This window comes from Myxine glutinosa, chromosome 5, assembly GCF_964187855.1.
Source record: "Myxine glutinosa chromosome 5, kmMyxGlut1.1, whole genome shotgun sequence".
Taxonomy (NCBI): Eukaryota; Metazoa; Chordata; class Myxini; order Myxiniformes; family Myxinidae; genus Myxine; species Myxine glutinosa.
The window spans coordinates 164,481,560-164,505,803 of record NC_136265.1 but is presented as its reverse complement, the minus strand read 5'-3'; the positions used below and the strand labels follow the sequence as shown (position 1 = coordinate 164,505,803).

At 43.3% G+C, this 24,244-nt stretch overlaps 1 protein-coding gene across 2 annotated transcripts in view; it reads right to left on the bottom strand.

Annotated features, from left to right (window-relative positions):
• Nucleotides 1-247: 247 nt before the first annotated feature.
• The window catches only part of LOC137426805 (BAI1-associated protein 3), a 50,462-nt gene continuing 26,465 nt past the window's right edge, over nt 248-24,244 (bottom strand). The window contains exons 14-31 of one of the 2 annotated variants that reach the window (XM_068115722.2): nt 24,105-24,195; nt 22,551-22,604; nt 20,088-20,188; nt 19,800-19,851; nt 18,954-19,105; nt 18,138-18,258; nt 17,840-17,983; nt 17,620-17,712; nt 17,211-17,474; nt 16,664-16,729; nt 16,457-16,536; nt 15,815-15,929; nt 13,252-13,323; nt 12,787-12,870; nt 10,912-11,035; nt 8,959-9,118; nt 6,958-7,145; nt 6,473-6,823 (exon numbers count right to left, since the gene is read on the bottom strand). In XM_068115722.2, coding sequence (XP_067971823.2) covers nt 6,693-6,823; nt 6,958-7,145; nt 8,959-9,118; nt 10,912-11,035; nt 12,787-12,870; nt 13,252-13,323; nt 15,815-15,929; nt 16,457-16,536; nt 16,664-16,729; nt 17,211-17,474; nt 17,620-17,712; nt 17,840-17,983; nt 18,138-18,258; nt 18,954-19,105; nt 19,800-19,851; nt 20,088-20,188; nt 22,551-22,604; nt 24,105-24,195 — 2,092 coding nt within the window. In that variant the 3' untranslated portion in view covers nt 6,473-6,692. Of the gene's footprint in view, nt 611-6,472; nt 6,824-6,957; nt 7,146-8,958; nt 9,119-10,911; nt 11,036-12,786; nt 12,871-13,251; nt 13,324-15,814; nt 15,930-16,456; nt 16,537-16,663; nt 16,730-17,210; nt 17,475-17,619; nt 17,713-17,839; nt 17,984-18,137; nt 18,259-18,953; nt 19,106-19,799; nt 19,852-20,087; nt 20,189-22,550; nt 22,605-24,104; nt 24,196-24,244 lie in introns of those variants that run through there. The other variant, XM_068115723.2, reaches the window with a different exon arrangement.

The window sequence follows — 24,244 nt, the reverse complement described above, 5'->3', positions numbered from 1 at the left end:
AGCAGCAGCCAAATGACGCAAGGATAAAATAAGATGAAAAGAAGGTTTGACACTTATGAGCGGCCTTCAAAGTTATATGAACGAGATGCTTGCAAAGAGTAACGAGGCACACACAGACACACACACATACACACTGACACAGACACACACGAAACTGGATATATCGAGACCTGGGACGGCTCTGTTACACCTTCTGAAACCCACATTTGGAGATACCAACCAATGACAAACGCACACAAACACATACTTTGTCATAAATGCCATTTTAATGTAGTTATTAAATGCAGTTACTCTGGAATTGTTTATATTTGAGGACACTAAGGTTCATTTGCATATTAAGTATTACTTGGACGGCTTTTAATTGCATAATTAAATGTAATAATAATAATAACTAGCCGAAACCCGTGGAACATCCACGGAAGGGAGGATGTGGTGTATGGATAGAGTGTACCATTATGGATGGCATAGGGGATTTGCTTGTCCGAGTAAGAGTTAGGAAGAAAGATCAATTTTCACTTGTGCAAAAACGCTACTCACAATTACATCGCCTGTGCGTCGGCCTGTGATTGAGCCAGAGAGTTGGCCTGTGAGTCAACTTCCTTTCCAATGTCTGCAAGAGTTGAAATACTGATTGTGAATGTGTAAAATTATATGAAAGAAGAACATGCATATCAATAGACGATGCCATCGAAAAGGAGAGCAGCTGTCCATAGAAAAGGATGTCTGACTTATCAATTTGACATTATTGCACAGGAAATGACAAACAAAGAAACAGTTCATTTCCATCGGGTAATATTACGATGAGAGATCAGCCGATACTTTTATTATGTCCATCAGCATCCATGGCACTTAGAAAAAAAAAAAACGTGGCATCAGCCAGCCGCAGCCAACTATCACGTACCGTCTCGAAGTCAATGCCATCCTTTTATCTCTTCGTATACAACTCACTGATCGCAACGTCACTCCATTTAACTTTATTAAAATGACGATAAAGACGTGAAACCCGTGGAACATCCACGGAAGGGATATCGTTCGTCTGTTTTCAGCTCGTTATCTTTAAGCTTCCTTACGTCTCGCCACCTGCTACACCTCTCTGAGTTACGAGGATTTATGCAACGCACCCCGAGTATCGCAACGTCACTCCATTTAACTTTATTAAAATGACGATAAAGACGTTTCCTTATATATCCTAATTTCAAATGTTCAAGGGAATAAAAAAGCTTCCTTACGTCTCGCCACCTGCTACACCTCTCTGAGTTACGAGGATTTATGCAACGCACCCCGAGTATCGCAACGTCACTCCATTTAACTTTATTAAAATGACGATAAAGACGTTTCCTTATATATCCTAATTTAAAATGTTCAAGGGAATAAAAAGACCATTTGGTTCACACCACCCATCACACCACTCGACTGTCGAATCGGCGGACGGCTCGCATCGCCTTCGCCCAGCAGACGCCAATACGATGGTGTCGTAAGATGGCGTCGTATCGGCCGATAATTATCGGATGCTTTTGGGTCCCAAAGTCGGCGAATTCAGATTTTTCGAGTATGGCTGTACGTGATAAACAAAGAGCGCGGTTCGTAGATGGAAAATGCATCAGTGCCGTGGGCATCGGGTCACTGGGTGCGGCGTAAAAGGGATAACAAAGTCGAGTCTTTACGGTATTATTATATAGATAATACATTTATTTTATATAGCGCTTTTCAAGAAGCCCAATGACGCTTTGACAGAGTACAAAAACAAGTGCAAAAAGACAAAAAATAAATAGGTAAATAATCAAAGCAAAAGGAAGGGGAAGGAGAAGAGATAGTCAGGGGTTAAATGCTGTGGGTTAAATGTTAAATGCAGTGTTGAACAGGTGGGTCTTGAGTGATGTTTTGAATGTGGTGAGTGAGGAGGAGTCTCTGATGGTGTGAGGTAGTGAGTTCCAGAGGGTGGGAGCAGCGATGGAGAAGGCCCTGTCCCCCCAAGATCTGAATTTGGTCTGGATGGGGTGGGGGGGGGGTGGGGGCGGGGGGGACAGGAGGTTGGCACCAGCAGAGCGGAGGTTGCGGGTGGGAGTGTGTCTGGAGAGGAGGTCAGTCAGGTAGGATGGGGCCAGGTTATGGAGGGCTTTGTAGGTCAAGAGGAGGATTTTGTAATGGATTCTCTGGGGGATGGGGAGCCAGTGAAGCTTATAAAGGACGGGGGTGATGTGGTCACGGGTCCAGGAATGGGTGAGTAGACGGGCAGCGGAGTTCTGAATGTATTGGAGTTTATTGATGATTATTGAGGGTGATGGGCCTGTGATTTCAATTCAATGTAATATTGCGATGATGCGATGGTTGAGATGGTTTGGTCATGTGTTGAGGAAGGATGAAAGTGACTGGTTGAGAAGAGTGATGGAAATGAATGTAGAAGGAAGTAGAAGACGGGGAAGACCGAGAAAGACTTGGCTAAAGATGGTGGAAGAAGAAATGCGGGCAAGGGGATTAACAAGGAGAGATGCAGAAAATAGGGCAAAATGGAGAAGATTGTCATGGGGACCGCAAGGCTAACCCCCGCTCTAGCAGGGAAAATGGCCTTTAAAATGCATGTTGTTGTGTGTTGTTGTATTGAGGATGAACCATAGAGGAGGCTGTTGCAGTAGTCCAGACGGGAGGTGATGAAGGCGTGGATGAGGGTTTCTGCAGCCGTGGAGGAGAGGGATGGACGGAGACGGGCGATGTTTTTCAGGTGAAAGAAGGCTGTCTTTGTGATTTGTTTAGTGTATTTGTCGAAGGAGAGGGTTTGATCAAAGATGATGCCAAGATTCCGGATGTGAGGGGAGGTGGATACTGGGAAACCGTCAATGTTGAGGGCGAAGTTATGGGTGGATTTGGTGAGCGTTTTTGGGCCAATGATGATTATTTCAGATTTATCATAGTTAAGTTTGAGGAAGTTGATTTGAAGCCAGGATTTTATTTCAGTGATGCAGTTTGTCAGGATAGAGTGGGTGGCGGTGGAGATTGACTTGGTGGAGATGAAAAGGTGGATGTCATCGGCAAAGCAGTGGAATTGGAGACCATGGCGGCGGATTAAGTGACCAAGGGGGGACATGTACAGGATGAAGAGGAGGGGGCCGAGAACTGAACCTTGGGGGACACCTTGGGGGAGGGGAGCAGTGGGGGATTTGCAGTTATTGATGGAGATGAACTGGCGTCTGTCAGAGAGGTAAGATTTGATCCAAGAGAGGGTAGTGCCGGTAATGTTAAAGGTGGTTTCAAGTCGGGTGAGGAGGATGGTGTGATCGATGGTGTCAAAGGTGGCGCTGAGGTCGAGGAGGATGAGAATGTTGAGGTTGCCGGCGTCAGAGGAGAGGAGAAGGTCGTTGGTGATTTTGAGGAGAGCAGTTTCAGTCCTATGGTTGGAGCGGAATCCGGATTGGAATGTTTCATACAGGTTATTGGCAGAGAGGTGATGTTTGAGTTGAGTGGCTACAGCGCATTCCAAAACTTTTGACAGAAAGGGTAGGTTGGAGATGGGTCTGAAGTTATTTAGGGTGTCAGGGTTGAGTCCAGGTTTTTTCAGAATGGGGGTAACAGCAGCAATTTTGAGGGATGGTGGGACGATGCCTGTAGACAGGGAGGAGTTTATTGTTGCAGTGATAAGTGGAGAGAGCGCAGGAAGGGAGGCCTTGACAAAGCTGGAGGGGATGGGGTCCAGAGTGCAGGTGGCAGTTTTCATTCCTATGAGGAGTTCAGAGAGGTCAGTAGGGGAGACTGGGGAGAACTGAGACAGGGGTTGGCAGGATAAGGGGGGGCAGGTGGTTTGAGGGGGAGCAGGTGCGGTGGAGGTTAAGCTGTTGTCGATGTTGTCAATTTTGCTTTGGAAGAATAATAATAATAATAATAATGCATTTATTTTATATAGCGCTTTTCAGGAAGCCCAAAGACGCTTTGACAGAGTGCAAAACATAATGCATAGCAAAACATAAAAACAATTGCAAAAAAAGAAGAATCAATAGGGAAATATTCAAAGCACAAAGGAGGGAGAAGGAGAGGAGATAGTCAGGGGTTAGATGCTGTGGGTTAAATGTTGAATGCAGTGTTGAACAGGTGGGTCTTGAGTGATGTTTTGAATGTGGTGAGTGAGGAGGAGTCTCTGATGGTGTGAGGTAGCGAGTTCCAGAGGGTGGGAGCAGCGATGGAGAAGGCCCTGTCCCCCCAGGATCTAAATTTGGTCCGGATGGGGGGGGGGGTCAGGAGGTTGGTAGATGCAGTTGTCTTCTGTGAATGACTGGGTGGTGGTGTCCAGGGGGCTGAGGAGTTCGTTTATTGTAGAGAAGAGTGCTTTTGGGTTTCCGGAGCCAGAGTGGATAATTTGAGAGTAGTATGCGGAGCGGGCGCGGGAGAGGGCATCTTTGTAATGCTGCAGGTGGTCCTTGTAGGCTTGGGAGTGAATTGTGAGACCTGTTTTATTGCGGAGTCTTTCAAGTTGGCGAGCACGAGTTTTCATCAGGCGGAGTTCAGGGGTAAACCAGGGAGCAGAATGGGTGAAAGAAACTGTTTTGGTTTTTATCGGTGCAAGCTGGTCGAGGCAGAAGGAGAGTGTGGTTGTAGTAGTCAGTGAGGTCAGAAGGGGTGTGGAGGTCAACGAAGGGAGAAGTGGACATTTTTTCAGAGGGTGGATGAGAATGAGGTAGGTGAAAGAGAGTTTAGCTTACGGAAGTTGATAATGCGATAATGCCTTGGTGCTGGGGTGGGGATGTTGATGGTCATAGTGATGGCTAAGTGGTCGGTGAGGTCAGAGCTAGAGAGATGGTGCAAAATTAGTCCAGTAGAGCAGACAAGGTCGAGAATGTGACCACGGTTATGGGTAGGAAAGTTGACATGTTGAGTGAGGTTAAAGCAGGTGAGTAAATCAGTGAAGTCAGTGGTTATAGTCAGTAACCAGTGAAGTAGTCAGTCAGTGATCAGTGAAATGTAGCTGGAATCATCTCGAAATGAACATGAACTCTGGAATAATCTCTAAATAACATATGGAAATGTTATTTTGTACAAAATTGTTCAAGTAATTAATAAACATAAAATTGTTGTCATTCTGACATTTCATCTTTATTTTGTCCTCGTTATCCCATTGTCACATTGGGTTAACGGGGTCGGGGTTCATAAAGTTTGTACTCTTCACCCAAGTCTTTCATGAACCGGCTGACCAGGCCTGATGGGTGGCAGAAACTGACCACTGACAACTGAGCCACTGACCATTCTGCCACCTATTGAAGACTGACAACTGAGCAGAAATTTGAAATTTGTTCAGGTACCTGAAATTTGTAATTTGTTCAGGTTTCAGCGACAACTTGCCTACTCATCGAAAGACATCGTGGGATCTTTAACAACCACCAGCTAATGCGAGCAGATGGGAGACCCAACTGTAGGTCCACCTGAGAGATGACATACTCATTGATGCAACACCCTGCCTGCGAAGCAACAATCCGACAGTTCATAGTGGTGTTGAGAGTCGAATAGAGACTAGACAGCACAAAGTTAAGTGTGTTACGTCCCATGCTGTTTCTTAAAATAGAGTAGGGTGAGTTATTCTCAGGTACCTTGGTCAAATTCCAAATTATTGACCCAACTCCCTGGCAAGCCGGTTCGTGAAAGACTTAGGCCAATTCACCTCCTCCAGTTAACGTCATAATTAATTAATTGGGGCCATTAAACAAGTAGTTCTTATTCAGGTAAATGCCACCCAACCCACCACAGCTCGCCATGACGGCATTGTCCAACAAAAAAACAAACAAACAAGTACAGCAACATTCAAAGTCCACCACCCCCATGCCAAATAAATAAATAACATATCCTCCAGACGTGGCATTTCCGGGGTGCCTTTGGCGCACATAGAGATGGTATTGGGAGGAAGAATTGTACACTAATTGATTAATTGTGTAAAATAATAAATAAATAAAAATCGTAAAATAATTAATTTTTTTAATCAATTGGCTAATAGCATACCTAAACCACCAGTGTTTCATCAGAATCTAACTTTGAAAAATTAAGTAATTAATTGATTAATTGTTTAATCAATATATCAAAAATACCTTCCATTTAATCCACCATTTGTACATATCTGTACCTTTGACCATACACAATAACGACCACAACCAATTACAATTGTACAATTACTATAAACCAGACTGAGTGGTGCTGTGGGTAGAACGTCCGCTCCAAGTCAAGGTTGTCGGTGATTCGACCCCTGCGAAGTCATACCAAAGACTTGGATGGTACGTGCCAATTCCTTGTTGGGTGCTCAGCATTTAAGGGATAGAACACAGACAAACCCAGTGGGTTGGAATCCCGTGGAGCTGGGATCGGGGGTGGATTTCTCCTCGTTCCTCGCTGACTCGTATGGAGAGAGAAAAGCGATGCCACCAGATGGCGTCATCAGTCACCGGAGTGTTTTGTTGGATTTCTTAGAAAATAAAATAACAACAACGAGGGTATGCTGAGGTAGAGATATGTACATACAATTGTAAAATATTTATTAATAAACAAAAAGTGGGTTGACTCTCTACCAGGAGGGTGAAGTATTTAACAGGCCGACGAGGTACAATCTGTTTTGTTGATCCAAATGGTTATCAAAAAAGGTATTCAGTATCTAATAAAAGAGTAATTAAAGAATCTGACTGAGATTAACCTGTGGTGCCCCATGAATACTGTCCAAAACCTCTTCATTCTGTACTCTTGGTCCTCGGATCAGCTCTGGGAATGAAACGCTTCTCCGTGATCTTCAACCTCCGACAGAATTCCTTCGCTTCTACCTCGCTGTCCCTTGTTCGCAGGAAACGCAGCGTTTCACTGTCTGAAAGGCAAGAGAAGATTCAAAGAGCTCAGTGACTGTATTCGTCGTTTGTGTTAATTCAAAATGGAGGCCAAATGTTTGAACTTCTGCATCGATTTTGTTAGAGATGGGACAGCACAGGGTAAAACACAAACCTTCGGCATATGGCGTCTGCAGCAACAAGCTCCTCGTGATGCCGCATGCCTCGTCCGTTCCGAGGCCTTGACATTCCTGCAAGCCGAGCATGGCCTCGCCCAGCACAGCCTTCTTCAGGCCCCATGCTGCCTTGACCTGAAGCACGAGGCACGAGCCGGGTCGGGCACGGCAGGCCGCCGGCACAAGCCTGTGGACATCACTGCATTCTAGGCTCAGCTGTTATTGTACGTTTGAAATCAATTGACCGTTTAACTAACGCAGTCAGCCCGTCAGGTTCTTTCCTCCCATTAGGAAGTTAGAAGCTGCCAGGGCAATCTCACAGCAAGGAATATGTTGGATAGTTGCTATTTTTCTTTTTTAGCAGCAATTAAGGCAAGAGTTTGGTCATAGTAGCGAAAAAATAATAATAAGTTGCTTTTTTCCTTACTTTCTTTCATGATCTAAGGCTCGTATGGAGATTCCACACACTAAATTCCATCACTTCCATGGGCACCTTGGGTACCAGCGACCTCGCAACAGTGGCACCGCCTTTTCCACCGAACTCAGCAGATAATTTCCTAAGGATGAATTTCCTCCTCCCAATGGATGCCAACCTATAGGGATTGTCCGTGCTCTATCCTTTTTGAATACTGAGCGTCAAGCATGTCTTTGGTATGACTAGGCCTGGGGTTTGAACTTGTGATCCCCCAGACTCTGACTCAGAGCGGACGCTCTTGCAACAAGAAAAAGAGCAATCTGAGATTGCAAACCCTCGCCAGGATGTATTTTCAGTGGTTTTTAAAGGCTTTTGTGTTAAAACAAATATGGCGGCCAAACCACATGACCGATGACATCATTTTTTTTTCTAAACGAATTTATTCCTAGATTATGCTCAAGAAATTTAATCTTGTTCGATGAAGTTATATACTTGTCGAATTATGATGTCATAATGGAGGCAGCTATGACATCATCATTAACATATTTTATTCCCCATGGAGAGTTCTTTACAATGAGCCATGTCTCAATTTTTCTATTCAGCCCTTTCGGAGATATAGAGGTGCAACGTTTTTCGGTTTTTCCAAGATGGCGGCCGAACCACGTGACCAATGACGTCATCATTTTTTTTTTTTTCCAGTTTATGCCGAGGCGCTCAAGAAATTTCATCTTGATTGGATGAAGTTTTGTACTTGTCGAATTATGACGTCATAATGGAGGCACCTATGACATCATCATTAACATATTTTATTCCCCATGGAGAGTTCTTTACAATGAGCTATGTCTCTTTTCTTTTCTGTTCAGCACTTTCCGAGATATAGAGGTGCAAAGTTTTTCGGTTTTTCCAAGATGGCGGCCGAACCACGTGACCTATCACGTCATAATTATGATTAAAACATTCTGCAGGTGGAGTTGCACCTATGGTGAAAATTTCCTCTCAATCAGACAAACGGTTGCAGAGAAAATCATATTTATTCTGTGCGGACAAACAGACAGACAGACAGACAAACAGACGGACTCAAATGCAATACCCTCTCCTCTGGCGAGGGTAATTACACCACTGAGTCTGGTTTATATGACGTACTCTTTTCGAAAAGCAAAGGTTTATATGACGTACTCTATAAGGCGGTGTCATATTCAAACCATCAAAGCCAAACTTTACCGTCAGATCCTATTATTTTGGAAATCCATCCCAAACTATGGACAAATTCAAAGGTGAGCACATTCATTGTCCTTTCAGTCCAATAAATCCTTCCTGAAAGAACCTGTGCTTGTCCACTGATTCAAAAGTGTGTGAGAAGTTCTATTGAGGAAGGGATGCCAGCAAGGGAAGAGAGTGATGCGAAACAACAGGAAGGGATTTGAAATAAGTTCAGAGTACCAGCACACAAAGTTCTAGTACAGACATAGAGATACAGTTTGATGTACACAATATGTAGATGGCTCCTAAAGTTATGTGCAAGGTCTCCATTCAAATTAGGACTTTACCTTGGTTCTTATCTTTGACAAAGTACACTGAAACTCACAATTTGAAGGTCTCTCTGATGGGGATGTGCGCCCCATGCTTGTGTGGCTTTGTCTTGCGGTCATGGCTTGCGAAAAAGATGTGGTGTGGTCGTAACATCAGCTTGATGTACACCCTGAGGCTGCTCAGTGCTGGCCAACACAGCAGGCCTTGCCACTGACCTGGGAGCAAATTGCACTGAATTTACTTTGGGGATACGGTCCAAATACCACAAATATGTCCTATCTGGTGTGCTTTTGTTGGGGACTGCATAAATAAATATAACTTCACATAGCGGCAATGCGGCATGTTTAGGAAGCACAGCCAGTGCAAATGGCCTATTTCGCTAAATGTGAGCTTGGTACCTATATAAAGAGGGGCATGTACTTACCAATAGAAAGTCGATGAACGAGTGATATGAATGAATGAATGAATGATCGTTTTAAGGCCATTTTTCCCCCGCTAGAGTAGGGGTTAGCCTTGCGGGCCCCATGACAATCATGGTTCCCTGTTTGAGGCAAGGTTTTTATGGCCGGATGCCCTTCCTGACGCCAACCCTTAGTCGCCTCTTATGATGCACAGGGATACGGTGTACCTATTCTAAATCGGGGTACACACCGGGATCATTCATCCCAGCAAGCTGGTACTCAATTTGCCAACCTCGGAAGGATGACTGGCTGAGTCAACCCCCCTGGCATTAATTCAGCGATCGACCGGGATTCAAACTCAGGATCCTAGGATCCCCAGCCGGCACCCTAACCGCTAAGCCAACACCAGGCCAGGAGTAATATGAAATCAAATTGATAATCTATAATATAAATGAAATTAGTCCAATGCAGAAGCCAAAAAAACTCAACCAGAATGGCACTTGGTCCTCCGCAAGGCTGAACAGTTTACGGTTTGTATCCCACTGATAGGCCGGATCTGGATCTGAACCAAAAGCTAATGGACTTGTTCTTGTCACCTACCCAACTCATCCACCAAGTTTTATCATAATCCGTCCAAAACGTTTTGAAATATAATGTTATGTATTGTTTAGGCACCATTTCTCAATGGTGAAGAAGGACTTAAAAATAAAAATTCTCATATCCAGATCCGGATCCGCCCCAAAATCTAATCATTTCATCCTCGTCACACACCCAACCTGTCCACCAAATTTCGTACAAATCCGTCCATAATCTTTTGAGATCTGCTCACAGACAGATAAATAGACAGGGGTGAAAACATGACCCCCGTCTACCTTCAGTAGTGGAGGACTGAAGGTAATAAGTAATATCACTATCAAGCATCAATGGCAATAAAATAAAATCAATCCAGCAAAGCTCCTGTTCACAATGAAATGGAAACAAGACATGACCGGAGAAAATATTTTCCTCCATATATGCACTAGCAAGCCAGCCATGTTAATCCCAGGATGTTAAACACCTCCTATATTAATCCCTTCTGGTGTTTATCATTTATCAAGTTGGTCTGAACGGATAAACGCCAGAGCCCATTAACATAATTAGCAGCAGAGAGAATAGAAGAACATTAGAGGAGATTAACTCAGGAATAATGTTGCAGCTAAATTAGCACCATGTGATCAATCCATTGATGGGGGATTCGGATCAGCTCTGCTATCTGAATTGATTATTCCTGCAGTCCGATGTGGACCACGGTCCGCCTTTTGAGGACCCCTGGTTTAGAAATCATGACAGGTTAATTTTTTTGTACCTTCTCTTTCATTCCTGCTATTCGACCACTTGCTTACGAAGTGAGCGTGCCTTTTTGTCTGACTATTTTCCCTTTTACCCCATGTAAACCTACTACCTTGTGTCATTTGACTCCTCCACGAGCTTTCACTTTTACACTAAAAAACAGACAAAATTGGTATTTTACGAAGATTACCAAAATATCACTGTAAATATTTAGTTCAATGTTTCGCCAAACACATCACGTGATATATTAGAAGCAACTTTTGTTGATATTCACCCACCTACTGGGCGGGGATCAGGAAGGTGCTGCAAGCCGTCAATGTCCAACACAAGTGTTTGTGTTACCGTCTCGTAGCGACAGCCCAAAAGAAGGATGCCCAATGTCTCCATAAGTGCCGTCGATGCCTGAAAATGTAGATCAAGGTTCAGTACAATATAAGAGATTGGTCTGATGTAATTTACGTCTTTTTAAAGGTGGACAGACAGTGGCCATGTTGTAAACCTCGATACATCTTGGGATTGGGTACATCTTTTGTTCTATACAACACAGCCTGTATAGGATGGCAGAGTGTATGAACTCTTATCTGGCCTTGCAGGCAGTGGTGTGGGTGTACCAGGTGCAGGCAGCGGGGGGATGTAGCTGGTGCAGGCATCGGTAGGGGGTGTAGCGGGTGCAGGCAGTGGTGGTTCTAGCTGGTGCAGGCAGTGGTGTGTGTGGGTCTAGCTGGTGCAGGCAGTGGTGTGGATGTAGCGGGGGTATAAAGTGTTGGGGGTGTAGCGGGGGTAGACAATGGTGGGAGGTATAGCGGGTATAGTCAACAGTGGAGGTGTAGCGTACGCAGGCAGAAGTGGGGGGGGGGGGGGGGGGGTAGCCAATGGCCAAAGGCACAGACATGTGACGGTGAAATAAAACATGGCTGATTCCCCAATACATAGTGTACTGTACATGATATGTTATTGGATGTCACAACACTGACCAAATTTTTTCCAATAAAAAAAACAAAAAAAAAACGTTTCATCGAACAAATTCATGAAAAATTGGAGAGTTTTTTTTATCACAAGTTTAATCGTATAAGTTTTAACAAATCGATAAATGTGAGTGCTTCAATGAAGTCTCATTTTATATAAATAAGTAAAACATGGGGTTGCAGCCATTTTTTGTTTTGTTTTAGAAATCAAATATGTAATGGAAGTCTGTGTAGTAGTTACATCCTTTAAACGCAAAGGCTAACGCAAATATGAGAATACAGTATATATACAAGAAGTACATACATAACACGCATGGGGAGAAAAGACACAGAGCTGGCTGTAGTTCTTCCACTCTGGTTTACAGCAAGCTCAGGTTCTCAGAGCAAGAACCAATAAACATAAGGAAGTGAATACAACGTTGCATGTGCTTCCCCAATGCCAATTATACCTGAAAAGGTCAATCCAGACCGCAGAGCTGATTATACCAACCTTTAAACTCCTCAATGACTGGAAACAGAAGGTACCTGTAACTTCAGAGTCTATGAGCGTTGTTTTTATAACAGCCTTTGTTCAGCGAGGACTTTTTTCCATTGGCAGTGAAGATGTCTCAGCGGCGATGTCAGGTGACGTTCGGGGAGTTCTCCTCCTCTCTCTCTCCTCCTGCTATTATTTGATTGGCCCTTATACTGCCAGTCCAAAAGTGTCCCACCTATGGGCAAAATACCTACCTTTTCGGGTGGGCCTTCCAGAACCTTCCAGCGGACTCTGAGATGCACCTCCCGTCAGTTCATGTTCACCTGACCAAGGCCTGAACTTGCTTTCTGAGCTTTGACATGTAGCTGCTTTGCCTGTTCCACGAACTTACCTCACCTGTGGCTTCAAACCATCCCTTCAAAGAACCCTGCTTTTTAGCCAAAGCAGGTACCCATGGTGCCAAAATGTCTGGGGTTTTTTGTTGATCTATTATCAAGTAGGAAAAGGACACTGATATACAATGAACAGGTCCACACGTGAAGATGGAGTCTGACGTCACAGTATCGTAAAGCACACAGGTAGGCAAGCAATTGCCCATAGCCAAGTTAAAATACATAATACACAGTATAATTACAACTTAATAAATCACAAAATATCAACCAGACGAGCAACACCGATTTGAATTACAACCCTAAAATACTTCAAAGTCTCACCTGCCTGTTAACCCTTTCCTGGAAGTAGCGTTCAATCAGTTGAGTGGAATTCGATCTTCGCAAATCCAATTCTGTCTCCAAAGCCTGTTGGTTCAGAAAGGGGTAAATATAAAGATAATTGATTATTGTGGGTATAACACTTAATCATTCCTTCCACCAATAAGAAAGAAGATTGCTGTGGATTTGACTTGATTAATTTTGTGATGTATTGACTCCCAAGCGGCTATAATTAGCGAGGAAGCAACGGCCATAGTGAAAATTGCATTTCCTATTCGTAAATTTAAACTATAATCAGATCACAATAAGGATCATATATATTGTATCATATTCAACGGGTCACTGTAAAGAAAGTTTGTGTCGAAGAAGAAGAAGAAGAAGAAGAAGAAGAAGAAGAAGAAGAGGAGGAGATGGTGACCAACGTTGTTGAGTTCCACTACTTGCTCGTGAGAGGTGAGCCATAGTTACCTGGTAAGCATCTGTTTGAAGATCACACAGTGGGAGGCCCTGAGAGTCAGCTTGGAAGACCTCCACCAAACTCTGTTTACCACATGCAAGGATGGTTCAAGTTATATGATAGGCCTACAAAAATCCTTTCACATGTATAGCCTATTATTGCATCAATGAAAAATGAATCTTTGTGTTTAACAAACTTACCGAATGTTGCATTTTAAAATTACATTAGTTATCTTTTAGCTGAAGAATTTCTAATTTTCCTTTTAACATTGTGCTGAGGGCCGCCACACGCTAGCCGACGCAACGCTGAGGCGACGAAACAACATCGTCGGCGACAAATCTTGAACATTCTTGTTTCGTCAGAGATTAGGCGCGTGCGATTTGCACTTCTGGAAGAAGAAGAGACTTCCGGAAGACTCTTTCGGTCGTTCGATTTGAACTCTTCTCTTCTCGGAAGCTCTTCTGCCTCTTCCGTTATCCAGCAGAAGAGGCGGTTAGAAGAAGAAGAGGCGGAAAAGAAGAGGTTATACTTACGCAGCAAAACTTGCAAGTGAAAACACAATCTGGATATTTGCATCAACTTGTGATGTCGTGTCATCTTTGTCTAATTCTTCCATCATGAGCGCGAGTAATACATGTTTGGCCGCCATCTTGCTTCTCTTCTGCCTGTTCGGCGCAAAGCAATCTTCCGGAAGAGGCTTCTGTCTTCGGAAGAGACCAAATCGCACGCGCCTCTTGATGCACAATAGGCGCCCCACGGAACTACGTAACTTCCGGTTAGTGCACCCTTCGCGACAACAGTCATGTAATTGGATACGTTGAAAACAAACCACAAAAGGGCATGTGTTACAGCTTACTTCCGGTAGTCTCGCCCTCACCTATGCGTGACTGTGAACGACACTCATTTTGTTAAACGAAATGGCAATGACGAAGAGAGAGGGTGAGAAGGGTGGAAACTTTGAGCGCCGTTGCTTTGGTACGGTACGTCACCGATGGTGTGCCAGGGGAAAGATGCGACTGCGGGCAAAGCCCTGGGTGGAGAGACCATCTCGGAGCGTTCAACAAACTTGATAGAAAATTTCAGTTCCTTCTGGCAATGTTCCGCTGCATTCAATTCACATTCCCACTATTGGGGACGCCTCTTCATGGTGGTTGTACCCCCTCAACGCAACGCAAGTCAGGGGCCAAATCTTCCCCATTCTTCCCTGCTGCCAGGATCCGTCAGGGCAGCGCAGTCACGGCCAGAGTGCCAATCGGGCCATTTCCCTCTTGTTTCTCCTCTCTTCTTTTCTCTATCTCTCTCTTTCTTCTCCTTCTTCTCTCTTCTTCTTCTTCTTCTTTCATTCTCTCTCTCTCTCTCTCTCTCTCTCTCTCTCTCTCTCTCTCTCTCTAACTCTGTCGTGGCCCTGACTCTTTGAAGGCGGGGTACACCATCCTGGATGTGTGGGGGGATCTCTGGGTCGCTCCTGCAAGATCGATCGGCTGTCTCCATGCAGCAGGCTAGTTCGAGAGAACTGTCCGGGGCTAAACCACAACAACAACTCGCATTCCCACTTCTTCAATCCCAGAAAGACATGCTTTTAAAATAGACATACTTATGATTAAACAGACACAAATTTTTCTTCCAAGTAAATAGATTATTAACTTTGAAATTGTACCATTTTTATTATTCTATGACAGCAGGAACAAGGTATTTGGCAAACACTCTTTAATGAGGCATTGGAGCATGTCAGTATATGGCTAGCGAGGACAAACTGGACATTCAGGGGTGCCATCTTATACCACAATGTACCTATTGTATTGTTTCTGAAGGTTTGCTAGATACTTAAATAAACAGTTCAAGCTCAAGCTCCTACATCGATCTTTCATAATACCTTTTTGGGCTTCAAAGTTCACATAAGCTGCAACTACTTTTTTTTAATTCTACAGATGGCATCACCCCAGGGCCAGAAGCTCCTGAAAGCTGAAGCTTAATTGGTCAATACATTGTGACGCGACAGCGATTGTGGGAGACTGCCTCTCCCTACACTGTGATGCACAATTGCCGCCGACACACCTGAAAAACTAGTAGACGACGATCGTCAACTGCCGCACATTACACGGTTATCAAAAACTGTTGCCAACAATCTTGTTGCGTTGTGCCGACTACTGTGCGGCTGCCCTGAGACTCATGGAGGAGCTTGTACACACATATATATATATATATATATATATATATATATATATATATATATATATATATATATATATATATATATATATATATATATATATATATACACACACACACACATCACATGTAGGACTTCAGCATGTATCGATGGACTTTCACATTAATTCCAAGGACATTATGGGACAATAGACAAGTCAACACATTTTATGGGATTTGAACTTGTAATGGGTAAAGTATCGATGGAAGCATCCATCATAGCATTCCCTTGAAATTTCTGCCTGGGTGGGATCGCAGCATCATGACACAATGTTTTAGATGGGGATGCCAAACAGACCAATCTTATGAGAACTCTGATTGCTGATACATTATTTCATTGTTTGAATGTATTGACAGTGACTGGACCTGAAGCACGCTGTGCAGCTTTGAGAAGTACACCAGCGGTCTGGGGTGGCTCTGGCTGTCTTCGAGTGTCTGCGAGAAGTGCTGCACGACAGTTCCCCATAGTGTCCGCAGCAAGCTGGAGGTCATCGGAAGAGTGGTTAGTGATTACTACTATTACTACTACTACTACTACTACTACTACTGCTATTCTTTAATGGCCCAGAATGTTCCCACCTTCTTATGAGGTCAACTAGGAAAGGTTTTTAGCCAAAGTCTTTCACAAAATGGCTGACCAGGCCTGATGTTCCATTGAAGGTGCCAGGAATTTGTAATTTGTTCAGGGTGACACCAATGACTCACCTACTCGTCACAAAGGACACCGGTAGGTTTGGGTGGGGCACTAATTTGGGAAAATTAAAATTGAGAGACAGAAAAGAAGGGAGGGTTGTGGGAATGTGGAAAGAAGGAAAAGAGTTTTGAAGGAGAGAGAAGCAAAAGGAATCAAGAGAAAAGGCGTGTATAGAGGATATGGGGGTAGCAAGGTGGTTCTGGGTCAAACGTTCCACCACGTTTGCTACATAACTAATATGCATACCTGTAATCTTACGACGGGCCCCGTACCGACGGGTAATCTTATTCTTACATCACACCTGCGACCCTTACCCAGAACGCGTTTCCTCGTATAGGCACTGGCACATTGACACGATGTTCCCGCACAGCATTTCCTCTTCCCATCGCACTTCCTGTATGGGACAAATGCTGAGCGCAATCTTTATTTGTTCCTTGATTCTCTAGGCAAGTGCAAGAAATATATGTTGGACCATTATGACGTTGTGATGAGCAAGACGTTCATGTTATCGCTGCATTTACCTTTGCGTCTGTTACTGCTTCCTGTTTATTGATGGTCTCTAGATATGATTTCAGGTCTGTGAGCACCTGCAGTGTGAGAGTGAAGTTGTGAGTACATTTTCGATACACTTCCTGGGTGGATGCTTTGAAGGCCTTGGTAAGACCTTCAGATGGTCTGACAATTCACAACCTCTACAAACATCTCAATGCATTTCCTATGGGATCTGATAAGATTTGAAGATATTTTGAGAAAATCTTTCATTTCTGGAAGTTAAAATGAATAGGAAATTACAGATTCATACATCAAGAGCAGTGGAAACTCACAGAGGAGAAAGAATGAAAAAAATATCCAAAGCGAAACAGAACCAGAAAGGAAATTTACAATGTTGGTGTAAAATTCACAATGGGTTTGGAATTTGAACTACAGCACTCCATCCCCCTCTTAATCCCCCACTCAAGGCCCTCATCAGAAAGCCCTATTATCACTAAACGATTCTGTCAAGGATAACTATGATGTATAGACAACAGAAGAAAATTCTGGCCAAGATCTGACATTTGATGGTCTTACTAGCGTCGCCAACCATCGGTACAGTCGGGCCAATGCAGCCTGAAGTGCACGCTCTCCTTGCTCCAGGATCTTCCGTAAAGCCTCACAATCAAAGCCGAGGTCCACCTCCACCTCAGGTGGAGGTGTGTTCTCTTTGATGCTGTCCTTATCGCGTGCTCGGCCAAGGTCTCGCACCGTTCGCTTAACTTCTTGCCAATCCCGCTGCAAGGGAACATGTTGGAAGGCCTGGCGCACAAACTCTAGGCTGTTGAGGCCTACGTACACCTAAAGCGTCATGAAAAAAAGGAGAATTCTTTATTATGGTTATTTATCATCATTAACTGACCACCATCATACCTTCATGTTGAGGTTTAATCCAAAATTTACTCTGCTCAATATTCTATTGAACAATGATGCAGCTCTTACTCACCTGTTTCGGAACGATAGTGCTTGAAGATCCAAAGTCTGACTCCAGTTTGTGTTTCATGAGCTCAGAGTAGTACGCTGCACCATAGCTCACATCCTGGAAGCCATGACATTATGGAAAAAAATATCTGTAGAATATTTATGTCACTTGAGTAAAGGGGGTGGGGGGAAGCCATCAATGAGCATGAGGGGAGCAGTGTAGACTTCATTGATCTCCCTCTCACCTGTAGCATGCCAGCTAGCATGTGAAGGCTTTGAGTTGCACGGGACCAGCTGAGGCGCAGCCAGAATGCCAAGCCACTGGGAAGCCAGCAGGCTGTGATGGCCGCAGATAATCCACAGAGTTTGTGGCCTTCTCGAGACTCCAGCTGAGAAATGGAAGAGCAATCGGTGCAATTCCATCACAATGCAATCGGTGCAATTCCATCACAATGTAGTGATGGAACCAGAAAGACAGCAGAGATTGTGTTGATCAGTACTACCAATGAATGTTCTCACTGCATGATGTAGTGCAAGCCTCACTGTGTCCTTTTGAACGGCACTGTGCAGCGTCGAGCACATCTTATCCCGCAAGCGCCCGAGCCATGTGCAAATGGCCTCCTCAAACCAGCAATCCAGAGTGCAAAATGGGGAGCTGTCCTCCCTACAGAATAAAATGTTAAACATCTCGTTTAGCTAACTACAGCTAATGTTATGGCATTGTAACTGTACTCTAACCATACCTTACCAGAAACAGTACTTCGATTTCCAGATGACGAGGGGAGCCAGTGATCTTATATTAGGATCAATAAAATTGATTTAAAAAATGATCAAATGGGAGGATTGTGTGAAGAGGGATGTCCAGAAATGTGGAGGTTGATGGAGAGTGGAGAAAGATGGCTGGTGATAGAGGAGAAGGGGTATTGTGGACAGAACAGAGCAAAAGCTTCGTACCAGTCGGCCTCGCCCCATATAAAGGGATTTTGAGGAAGAATGAGAACATCAGTAAACACCAGAACGGGAACACTGCACAGGACTGAACACAGCCACTGAGCTTGGGGGAAGTGCCGTCACTTCCCAGGGCAATATGGGTACCGACGATGTCACAACAATGGCGTTGGCGTTGCCTTTCTCACTGCACTCAGCGGGGTATTTCCTAAGGAGGATATTTCTCATCCCGATAGATGCCAACCTATGGGGATTGTCTGTGCTCTTATCCTTAAAAAAATGCTGAATATCGAGCAAGTCTTTGACTTGGCCGGGGTTTGAAAGACTCAAGGATTGTCCAAGAACTGTGACACGTACAATTTTTACCTCAACAACATTTGTGCTGGCAGTGGTTGTGCCTGTAATTGATACCTGAGGTCCTGTCGGCCAGCTTGTGTGATCATCCGCTGGAGAGCCTGCTGGAGCTGCTGTAGTGCCTCACCCAGCTCTCCATCAAGCTGATAGTCTTCTGGACGGCAGTCTGCTCGCAGTGTTCCTAGTGCCCTCTGAATATCTGCAGCCAACTGGAAATCAAATACAGAAAATTATAACATATATATATACATATATATATATATATATATATATATATACACATACACAAATGGTGGAAGGTATAAGCCCATCTACCATATAAAACACAATGCCAGTTTGTGTGTTTATACAGATGTCTGTCCCCGTTCATAAGGTAGGTTTTAAAGGCCAATCTTTTAACACTAATGTGTGTTCACTCTGGTCTATTTTTGAGGATAAAACAAACTGGAAAAACATTTTCCATAAAAGAGTAATTATGTTTCTTCCATTGGAAATGTAGATGGTGGCTTGCAAACCGAGCCTCAAGGGTGGTGTACAAAAGCATTTTTAAAAACAACTATAAATACAAGGCGAAGGGAGGTGAAATTCTCTACACGTGATGTGCAACACACCCAGAGTAAAACGAGTGTTCATTTGCGTTCGTAGGATATCTAATAAATAAAGAAGATATAAGCGCTCCTGACACTAGGCCGAGGCTTCAGAGTTTGGCACGCTCACGAGGCTGTACAGTTGAATAAACTGTTCCAACCCTTAACATTACTGGCTTTTTACTGGTGATAAATATTTTTTGCCTTGAAAGAATAGGCCACTGCATATTTATGAGTGTCCAGGTGATGGCCAAGTCACCTGATTGATTGCTTGGTTAATTTGTCTCAATAAATAAATAAAAAGAGAGTAACTCACCATCTTTTCCATTTCTTGATACCACAAACTGAGAAAGTTCACATCCACCATGCTGGAAGAAACCAGACAAGCCATAATGGTCATTTTAAATGTCGGAATACAAAGAGCACTCAGATACCGTATGCGATTTTATGTTGGTGGGTTAAATGTCCACATAATTGTACTGAATTACTGCTGTTGTTACTTACAACCATATTTATGCTTTTGGTAACTCTATGAGATGCATCATCTGGTAGAGGTACCCCAATTCTGTAGTTGGCAAAGTGGTTATGAATATTTTGACATTACCTGCGTATCACTTGGCTGTACTTCGGAGTTCCCCCCTTTAGTTCGACCTGCATACACTCTGTAAGTCCCACAAGGCTCTGCAGCATCTCAGGCTTGTCCAGCTAAGAGATGGGGGAATTGAAATGACATAACAACAGTTGAAATGACCTTTTGGGTTATATATATATATATATATATATATATATATATATATATATATTTATTATGTTATAATAGTTTTATTTTCCATCTCGTACACAGCCTGATATTCTTGTTCCATTTATCACTCCTAAGAAGGTTGCCAGAATTATTTGTACCCTCGATGCCTCAAAAGCGACTGGTCCTGATGGAATCCCTGTGATTGTATTGAAGATGTGTTGTCCCGAACTGTCACCGATTCTTGCCAAGTTATTCAACATGTGCTTGTCTACTTCGGTGTTTCCTTCACATCATGGAAAGTGGCTTCTGTTATCCCTGTTTTCCAGGTTTCTGGTGAGCATTCTGAACCAAATAACTATCACCCTATCACCTATCAGCCTGCTTCCTGTAATAAGTAAGGTATTTGAATGCTTCATCAATGAACAACTTCTCTGCCATCTGGAGGACAATGGACTTCTCACTGACTGCCAGTATGGCTTTCGATATTCTCGCTCTACTTATGATCTGTTATCCTTAATTACGGATCATTTCAACAGGGCATTGGAGCTCAAGGGTGAAGCTCGATTAGTTGCTTTGGATATCTCAAAAGCCTTTGATAAAGTTTGGCACAGCTTGGCACAGGCTCCAGCTTCAGTCATATGGTGTATCTGGAGTGATGCATTCATCTAAGCTTTCCTTAGAAATCGCAAGATGAAGGTGGTACTTGAGGGTCAATCTTCTCCTACTTGCTCCATCAATTCTGGTGTTCCACAGGGTTTTGTCCTTGGTCCCACATTGTTCCTTGTTTATATCAATGATATTCCTGATAATGTTCTGTCTCAGCTAGCCATGTATGCTGATGATTCCTCACTCTGCTGTGCATCTGCTGATTCACTCAATGCCACTCGTAATGAGGTTGGAGTTTCTCTGGACAATGATTTGGAGAATGTGTTGAAGTGGGGGCACGACTGGCTGGTAACCTTCAATGCAAAGAAAATTAAACTGTTGTCCATATCTCGTTCCAGAAACAGGTCCTTCTGTGTACATGGGGTCTTCAACCTTAACAGAATCATCGGAGCTTCGGCTTCGTGGTCTGGACATGTCTTCTAACCTCCGTTGGGTTAAGTACATTTCTGGTATTGCTAAGAGTGCTTCCAAGTGAGTTGGTTGTCTATGGAGCACAGATGTATTTACCTCCTGAGGCAATTTTGTACCTGTATAAGGCAACTATATGTCCCCTCATGGAGTAGTGTTGTCACATTTGGGCTGGAGCACCAGCCTGCCACTTATCTTTACTTGATAGGCTCCAGAAACGCATAGTCAACCTGGTTGGTGTGGAGATGTGTTCAACTCTTCAACCGCTCTCTCAGCGTAGGTCACTTGCCTCTCTTGGTTTGTTCTACAGATATTTTCATGGCAAATGTTCTGTTGGACTTTCTAACTTGGTTCCTCCCATACGAGTGTTTGGACGCAAGACTCGGTTTGGCATCTCCGCTCACCCTTACACTATAGCTGATCCAAAGTGCAGAACGAAAGGCTATGCTGATAGTTTTATCCCTCCTCTGTCTCCCTCTGGAATTCACTACCTGTAACATGCTTCCCATTATCCTATGATTTACTCTGCTTTAAGAGGAATGTCAATTCATACTTCCTACATCTTTGAGGTTTAATCGCATTTTACCCGACCTCTGCTACTTCCGGTGTCTTGGATGTTTTATTGTTATTTATTTATTTTTATTTTGTTTAGCTTTATCCTTATATTTTTCTAACTTTCTCTTATCCCCTTACCTAGAGTGGCTGTATGCCTTGTCTGGGGTGATATCCATTAAAAAAAAAAAATCAGTTTCCTTTCAAAAAGGTATACACCTCAATGCAGGAGGTGGCCATTAAACCCATGAAATCTGTCCAATGGTTGGAACCTATGGTTGTTTGTCTGTCTGTGAGCAGGATATCTCAAAAGTTTATGGACAGATTCGGACAAATTTTGGTGGACAGGATGGGTGTGTGATGAGGAAGAATTGGTGAGATTTTGGTGAAAATTCGAAACCGGATCCAGATACTATAATTTTTTTAGTGATTCTTCACCATTGAGAGATAGGGCCAAAAACGATATAAATATAGCATGATATCTCAAACAGTTGTGGACAACCGATGACAAAATCTGGTGGACGAGTTGGTTGAGTGACAAGAACAAGCTAATTAAATTTTGGTTCAAGTCTGAATCCAGATCCAGCCTATCAGTAGAATACAATACGTAAACTGTTCAGCCTGGCAGAGGTATGCGCTCTACCTGAGTGGCATGCTAGTTTGTTTTGTTTTCATTGCACATACTCGTAGTTTTCTTACTGTTGCGTTGTAGAGAACTTCTTTCTTGCCTTCATACCATTTCCTTGAGGCATCCTGAAATATAGTGATGGGGAACAACAGAGACCAAGAAGGATGTTTTAAATCAAAACAAACAATTTGAGAAAATAAGAAAGTGTATATGAGTTGCTGTTACCCGGTACCATACCAAATTATTTCTGTGGTGAAGGGTTTGAGTGAGGAAGGATGAAGAAAGGTTGTGGTTTGAGTGAGGAAGGATGAAGAAAGGTTGTGGTTTGAGTGAGGAAGGATGAAGAAAGGTTGTTTTATCCCATGGAGTATTGGAAAAGTTAATCAGCTCACTTTGGAAGTTTAGTTCCAAGAGAGTTAGGCTCCCTTGCTATTAACGTTTATTTACCCCAGATAAGGATGTGTTCTGATCTTGTAACTTTTTGCAAGACTTTTTCTGTAAAGTTTTTGTAAACTTTTTTTGTCTTGTAACTTTTTTCTTGTAACTTTTTTGTAACTTTTTTTTTTGCTCATATCGTAGACTATCGTTTTCAAACCCATTTAAAAGAATATATACATTAAAGGGAAACAAAACATGAACAAGGAAGGAGCTGATACTCTCAGTCCCCACCTTTTGGGTGGAATGAGGAATAGGTCTGTGTAATAAAATCACCTTTAGAGGCCATTTTTCCCCGCAAAGCAGGGGTTGGCCTTTTTCGGGGACCGTGGTTGTTGTTGGTTTTTGGTCACCTTTTTGAAGCAATGTTTTACGGCCGGATGCCCTTCCTGCCGCCAACCCTTTTTGTCGCCTTTTACGACAAGCAGGGAATTACCAGTGAACTGGTACTCAATTAGCCGACCTCGGAAACCTCGGAAGGATGACAGGCTGAGTCAACCCCCCTGGCGTTAATTCAGCGATCGACCGGGATTCGAACCCAGGATCCTGGGATCCTAAGCTGGCACCCTAGCCGCTAGCCCAACACCAGGCTTAGTGTGTAATATGAAAGCTAAATCTTGAACAGTTTTTGAAATATTGCGAACACAATCCAAGTTATACAGAGATTGACATAATCTCATGAGGAATAGATATCTGCAATATGAAACCTAAATGTTCAACGGTTTTTGAAATATCGCGTACACAAAAGTACATGGACGGATGATCGGTCAGTCGGTTGGAGCTCATTTTAATGTCCCACGTCTCCGACCTTGACAATAACTGAGAAATACTGCAGCAGATCGAATCATAAAATTTTCACTTTACAATGGCTTTACTTTATTGTCACTTTACACTTTCCTACAAATTTTCACAAAAAAAACCTTCCTGGCCAATTCCCACAAAGAGATGGGAATAATTGTTCCAGTAGTGGTAGTACTTATTGTTCAATGGTGCATTACTTTTTTTTTTTACTGCTTACAAGGTCCTACATGAGACTTAGTCAATAAAAGGACAGGGACAATGGATATGCCTTTTAATTTATTTTTTACAGAAAAAAAAACATTTCTGAGATTTCTGTCTCTTATACCACTCACGACTACTGTATGTCACACAAGGGGTTCTACATGTACCATCACCATTATCATTGTTACCTGCAGAGCTGCTGTCACAGCTGCTGTTGCTTCATCTTGAGGTAGACAGGCCTTGTTGTAAAGGCGACAGCCCATTGTCTGTACAACACACCTAGCAAGTGACACATTCATAATCCCATCTGTATCGAAACCTTTCTGTA